The 6,792-nt window shown below is 55.6% G+C and overlaps 2 protein-coding genes across 2 annotated transcripts in view; one reads left to right on the top strand and one right to left on the bottom strand.

Annotated features, from left to right (window-relative positions):
- EMWEY_00032810 (hypothetical protein) overlaps positions 1-492 on the bottom strand; it is a gene marked incomplete at both ends in the record, with an annotated part of 1,468 nt that extends 976 nt beyond the window's left edge. The window contains one exon of the mRNA XM_013478446.1: positions 1-492. This exon is cut by the window's left edge and continues 439 nt beyond it. Within this exon, the coding sequence (XP_013333900.1) occupies positions 1-492 (492 nt within the window).
- Positions 493-2,027: 1,535 nt separating this feature from the next.
- On the top strand, positions 2,028-6,033 carry EMWEY_00032820 (hypothetical protein, conserved; the record flags this gene model as incomplete). The annotated part of the gene is made up of 3 exons (XM_013478447.1): positions 2,028-4,930; positions 5,125-5,819; positions 5,996-6,033. The coding sequence occupies 3 exons, from the start codon at positions 2,028-2,030 to the stop codon at positions 6,031-6,033; spliced, it is 3,636 nt and encodes a 1,211-aa protein (XP_013333901.1).
- Between the last annotated feature and the right edge of the window lie 759 nt (positions 6,034-6,792).

Consider the following 6,792-nt stretch of genomic DNA (forward strand, 5'->3'; position numbering starts at 1 on the left):
GCTGCTGTTGCTGTTGCTGCTGCCAATGTTGTTGTTGTTGCTGCTGCTGTCATTGTTCCTACTTCTTGTGCTGCTGCTGTTTTTGCTGCTACTGCTGCAGTCCCTATTGGTGCCGCGGCTGCTGGTGCTCCTATCACTGCCGTTATTGCTCTCCTTGCTGCTGCTGCTGCTGCTGCTGCTCTTGCTGCTGTTGCTGCTGTTACTGCTGCTGCAGCTGCATGAAGGAGACAGTTCTGTTGCTTTATCCATTGATGAGAAACCTCTCCTATGTGTCTGTCTTCCGCTTAGCTCCTCTACAGAAATATCAGCAGTAGCAGCAGCAGGTGCAGCAGGTGCAGCAGGTGCAGCAGGTGCAGCAGCAGCAGGAGCCTTCCTCTCTCCTCTACTTGCGCGTGGCTGCTGCTGCTGCTGCAGAGACACCTCAATATCCCCACAAGAAGAATCAGGCGGGGGACAAGGATCAGGGATACTATCCCTCGACCTACGAACCATTTGCCGCTGCTGCTGCTGCTGCTGCTGATTCAGTTGTTGCCGCTGCTGCTGTTGTTAGGAGGGGTTCTTTTGTGTTGCTGCTGCTGCTGCTGCTCAGGGAACCTCTTGCTCGGGCGGTGTTAGAAGCCGTTGCAGCAACAGTAGCAGCAGCAGCAGCGGCTGTTGCTACTGGCAGACAATAACAAGTGTTGTTGCTGCTGCTCCTCCTCCGGCGTTGTTGCGTTTGCTTCTGCTGTGCTTATGCTTTTTCTGTTAATATACCCCTGAGCTGCTGCTGCTGTTGTTGCCTATGTTACTTCTGTTGCTGCTGGTGGTGGTGTTGCTGCTGCTGCTGTGGTTGCTGCTGTTGCTGCTGTTGTTGCGCGTTGTTGTAGTTGACTCTACGACAAAGACATCAAGAAAATGCTGCAAGAAATATGCTGCAGCTGTTGCTGCTGCTGGGGGGCGCTGCTGCTGCAGTTGCTGGTGTTGCGGCTGCTGCTGTTGGCGACCGCATCGAGGGCCCTCCGGTCTTAGGAGGACCGCCGGAACAGCAGCAGCAGCAACAACAGCAGCAGGAGCAGCAGCGCCTCAAGACCCCACAAAGCAGCTAAAATACAAAGAACAACAAAAATATCTACAAAGACACCTCTTTCCCTATATGGAATCCGCCAGTCGCAGTAGTGGTGGCAGCAGCAGCAGCAGCGTGCTGCTGCTGCTGCAGCTGCTGGTACCCTCTGCTGCTGCTGCTGCTGCTGCAACAGAAGCAACTATGCGAGACTAAACCTTTGGGGTAATTTTAGAAGATATACGATTTCCATCTATTCTGCCATCATTTTTTGTGTAAAACAAGGGACGCCCTTGCTGCTGCTGCTACTGCTGCCTGTGCTGCTGCTGTGTACAGCAGCAGCGGACCGGGCCAGCAGGTGAAGCGGCTTGGAGAGCAGCAGCAGAAGCAGCGGCAGCAACAGAGAAGACTCGAACAAAAGGTGCCCTTTAGACCATTTTTCTGAAAGCGGAAATTAAAATAAAGAAGAAAAAAATAAAATCAAATTTAATTAATTCTTTTTAAAGGATAAACAGGCACCTCGGGCGGGTGTGTGGCGGCCAGAGGCAGTGTAGATATACCTCAAGTGTGTAGGCTATTTTCATTGTTTTTTCGGCACCTCAACAACAGCAAATCTCTTTATTTACTCAATAAAAGATACAAAGACTGTTTGCCCATTAAAATAAACCCTGAGGTGTATGTACACCCCAACAGCGAGGTTGTTGCTCGCCACAGTTCTGTTGTTCTGTTGTTCTGTTTGTTTCTCCGCTCGTTTGCCTGTCTGCTGCTCTCCCGTCCTTCCTACTTAAAACTGCCTTCCACTGTCTTCCAACATTGTCTCAGCAGCAGCAGCAGAAGTAGCAGCAGCAGCAGTAGCAGCAGCAGCAGCAGCCGCAACAACAACAACGGCTCCAGCAGCAGCAACTGCAACACCGGCAGCAACAGCAGCAGCTCCAGCAGCACGGATCCTTCCAGCCTTACCCAGACATGACGGCTCTTTCTCTGTTTGATGTGTGCATGCATAGACTTCTCGCCGCCGGGGGCCCCCCAAGGTCTCCCCAGGGGAGACTCTGAGGGGCCCCCTGAAGTTCCTTCCGAGGGGCCCTCTGAGGAACCAACTGCAGGGCCCTCTGGGGGCCCCCCCAAATTCCCTTCTGAAGGGCCTTCAGAGGAACCCTCAGAGGGGCCCCCAGAGGGGCCCCCAGGGACCCCCTCCGAGAAGCCCCCCGAGGGCCCCCCGTCGTATTGTGGAGGTGGTTCTGTGAAGCGTGAGGTGTATGGGCACCTCCAAGGGTCCCCTGCGTTGACTCAGATACGCCTGGGGGGCCCCCAGGACCCTCTTCCCCGTCATGTGCTGCAGCATCGGCTGCCACAAGTTAACATGGGCCCCCTGGGACCCCCCCCTGAGGGTACAGAAGACACAAACACATCAGGGGGGAGCCCTAATCCCCACATGCAACCAATAAACTCCACGCGCCTCCTGAGGGGCCCTCCTCCTCCTAGTAGGCCTCCCCAAGGCCCTTCTTACCTTGATGGAGGGCCCCCTGGGGGGGCCCCTGGGGGCCCCGTTGTGACCTCCTCTGGGGGGCAACCTTGGACTATGCTTGTTGCCACCTCTGAGGGTCATGGGGGCCCTGAGTCTTCTTGCTGCTGCAGGGTATTGATGAGGGAGGAGCAGCTGCTGCAGCTGCCGGTGCATCAGGTGCTGCAGCTGCTGCCGCCAGCAGCAGCAACAACAGTAAGGGAGGCCCTCAAGCTGCTGCTGCTGCCGGGAGAGTTGCAGCAAGCACCAGCAGAGTTGCCTCCAGAGCGGCGATGTTGCTGTTGCTGCTGTAGAAGCAGCAGCAACAACAGCAGCTGCAGCAGCAGAGGACCTCTGCAGTTTCCCTGTAAGTGGGAATTTGAAGCTGCTGCTGGGGGGCCCCAGGGCCCCCATCAGTCTTTTAGGGTACAGCAGCAGCAGCAGCAAATACCTCATGGACCCGATTGCTGTATAAAAGGTGCTACATTTAGAGGGGGGGCCCCTTGCGGTGTTCCCCTTAGGGACAAACTTAAAGAGGGGCCCCCTCAAAACCCACTCCTGCTGCAGCAAGTTCCAGAGCAGCAACAACAACAGCAGCAACAGCAGCAGCAGCAACAGCAGCAGCAACCAGCCTGGCGTCCGGTTAAGCGGCAGCAGCAACAACAACTGCAGCAGCAACCGCAGCAGTATCCAGTCAAGCACCCTGGTACGCACCAACAGCAGCAACAGCAGCAACAGCAGCAGCAATCAGTCATATACCCTGGTACACAGCAGCAGGAGCAACAGGAACAGCTGCAGCAGCAACAGCCTCAACAGTATCAGCGAACGCAACAACAAGGGCAGCAACAGCAGCAGCAGCTGCTGCAGGAGCAGCTGCCATGTTGTTTCAATGAACATCTCTTGCATGCGCGATCATCAGGGGCCCCCTTAGGGGCCCCAGCTCTTTCAACGGGGCCCCCATTGCTGGGTGAGGCCCCCATACCACAATGGGGCTGCCCAACTTATAATACGGAGCAGCAGCAGCAGCAGCAGGAACAACTGCAGCAACAGCAGCAGCAACAGCAGCAGCAGATGGAATGTGCAGAATTTCAATCTCCAGCGTCAGTAGCAGCAGCAGCACCTGCTGCTACAACTGGTGCTGCATCACCGTATCCGGAGAGCAACAGTTCCTTCTATAAGGAGCAGCAGCAGCAACAGCAGCAGCACCAGTGTGTTCACGGTGCTGCTGCGGCTGCATGCGCTTGTGGCTGGATGCAAGCATCTCCCTTGGGGGGCCCTTCTTGTTGGGGGCCCCCGGCACGCTGCTCTAGAGCCGGTACCCAATGCCAACAACACTCAGAGAGAGGCCCCCCCTTGGGGGAGGCCCTGGAATCCCCTGAGGGGGGGGCCCAGGGGGGCCCCCTTCACGGGCTTCAGTCGCTGCAGCGAGGGAGGCAGCAGCAACCCCGAGGGGAGGCCCCGGAGGATGCTGCAGGCAGCCGTGCATGCGACAGCAGCACGAACGCCCGCAGCAGCAGCACTAACAGCAATAAGAGCAACAACAGCAACAATAACAGTAACAATAACCACAGCGACAGCTACCACAGCACCAGCAACCAGAGTGACAACCACAGCAGCAACAACAGCAGCAGCTGTGGCAGCAGCAGCAGCAGCAACAGGCGTCACACATTGCCGTTGCCGCCCCAAGAGCAGCAGATTGTCCCAACAATTGCGAAGCAGCTGCAGCAGCGCGGCATCCTCAAGGAGGCCCCTTGGATCTCCTCTTCCTTCCCTGCTGCTGCTAGCAGCAGCAGCCTATACAGCAGCAGCAGCAGCAGCAGGCTGAGCATGTCAGGAGATTTCGGTACAGACTCTCAGGAATTTTGCAGCGTAGATGATGAGGGCCCACCAGATGGGGGGCACTGGGGCATCCCGGAGGGGGGCCACCATCGGGATTTTAGTACCTTCGATGGGGGCCCCCAAGAGGTGGGCCCCCGAGGTAAGAGGGGCCCCACACAGTTCTTACGACGAAGACCAGAGAGAGTTGTGTTGCAGAGAACAATAAAAGCAGAAGTTTGCTGCTTCTCTCATGTTAAGAGTGTTGTAAGGAATGAATGCTGGAGATACACCAGGAAGCAGCAGCAACAGGAAGAGAAGCAGCAGCAGCAGCAGCAGCAAAGAGAGAGGCAACAGGTGCAGAAACAGCAGCAGCAACAACAACAACAGCACCGAGTTTTGGGGAGAAATGGAGAAACGGTAATTCAGCAGCAGCAACAACAGAAGCAACAGCAGCATCAGCAGCAACAGCAGCAGCTGCTGCAGAAACAAAAGGAACGACTGCAACAGAAGCAACTTCTGCAGCAACAGCAGCTGCAGCAGAATCTGCCAACAAGGCACAGTCTTCCAAGCCGGTAAGCAGAAACCGTAAACCCTAAATCCTAAACCCTAATCGCCAAACCCCAGAGAGCAGAAGCAGCAAACCCAAGGAATAAGCAGCAGCAAAACTCACCTAGCCTGCTGCTGGTGCCTCCATGCTTTGATGCTGTTGTTGCTGCTGCTGCTGAATCTGCTGCTGCTTTTGTGTTTGTTGCTGCTGCTGCTTCAGTGGAGTGCCGCAGCAGGAGAGACGTGTCTCCTTTCAGCAGCGCCCAACAGCAAGGAGAAGGTCGTCTGTTGCTGCTGTTCCTGCTGCTGCTCATGCTGCATCCGCTCCGGTTGCTGCTGCATCTGCTCCTGCTGCTACTGCTGCGTCAGCAGCAAAGTCTCCCCAAGGCGCAAAAAGGGAATCGCGCGGGTACAGCCCTCCAGAGCAGCGGCAACTTCAGCAGCAGCAGCAACAGCTGCAGCAGCAACAACAGACCCAAGCAGTGCTTGATAGACTGGAGGAGGTGGTTTCCCCTTGTAGTTATGTACCCTATTTGCCTCGAAGCAGCCGACTAGGGGGCCCCCCTCGGGCCCCCTCTGAGGGCTCCCCGTCTGGAAAGCCTCCAGTTGGGGTGCGATCTAGGGGGCCCCCCTTGGGGAGCCTCCCTAGCGAAGATTCTTCGAGGAGGCCCCTCGAGGGCCCCAGTGGCGGGGCCCCAGCGGAAGGGACTTTGGGAGTGGCCCGTCCCCAGGGGCCCCCCGCTGCTGTCGAGTGTGGGGGCCCCAGTACCTCCAAGGATGGCGTGAATTTGGGGTGTATACTGAGCTCCTCTTTATCGGTATTAAAGGCAGCAAATAAAATAAAAGAGTACCAAAGACAAAGACAAAAACAAAAGCGCATGCAGCAAGCAACAGCCCCACACTCACATGCGGATTGTGAGTAGCCTGGACACGCTAGGGTTTAGAGTTTAGGGTTTGTTACGGGCTTCATAGTCGCTGGTGTAGGGTTTGGGACCGGTTGTTCAGGGCCAGGAAGGGTCTAGGGTTTAGCATTTGAAGGGGGGAAACAGGAAGGGTTTAGGGTTTATGGTTTAGGGCTTGTGGGTGTGCAGGGACGGAGGACGATGGCGAGGAGAGTGGAGGGGAGTAGAGGGAGCCTTCTGCTTGCTCCATCAACATCCTTCGAGGGTTTAGGGTTTAGGGTTTGCGCTTAAAGGCATAGCAGGATTTACGTTGCGGTTTTGGGGGCTGCGTGCAAGACACCCTGCGCTGCAGGCGCAAAAAAATGCATGGACCTTGCATGCATGCAACACGCATGTATGCAACTTGCATGCATGCAGCATGCACGCATGCAAGTGACACCTTATAAAACCGGAAGCCCCAAAGTTGAGTGCATGCACTCTGAGCACGCATGCACTCACGCTGACGTGTACTGTGCACGTAGGGATGAACGCATGCATGCATGCATGCATTCATGCATGCATGCATCTTTTGGGGGCTTTGTTTTGCGTCAGCCGATATGTGTACGGCACGTAATAGGTCAATGCTTCCTTTCTTTAGTGTTTTTTCTTTCCCTCCCTTAGGGGCCCCTAAGGGAGGCCCCCAAAAGGGTGTAGGGGGGCCCCCAAGGGGGCCCCCTCCTGCAACAGTATTTTATGTTGCATGATGGGGAGGAGACATTTTTGTGTCTCCTTTTAATTATATTTTCCTAAAAGGAGACACAAAAGTGTCTCCTTTTAATTAGTTTTCCTTCTTATAGATTTTTATGTGTTATGATGGTGATAAGTCTGTCTCCAGCTGTTGCTGCTGTTGTTGCTGCAGCAGCTCCTGCTGCTGTTTCTGCTTCGGCAGATGCTCTTACTCCCTCTGCTGCTGCTGTTGCTGCTGCTGCTGCACTGCCCCCCCCCCC

The sequence above is a fragment of the Eimeria maxima genome, genomic scaffold (genome assembly GCF_000499605.1).
Source record: "Eimeria maxima Weybridge genomic scaffold, Emw_scaff432, whole genome shotgun sequence".
Taxonomy (NCBI): Eukaryota; Apicomplexa; class Conoidasida; order Eucoccidiorida; family Eimeriidae; genus Eimeria; species Eimeria maxima.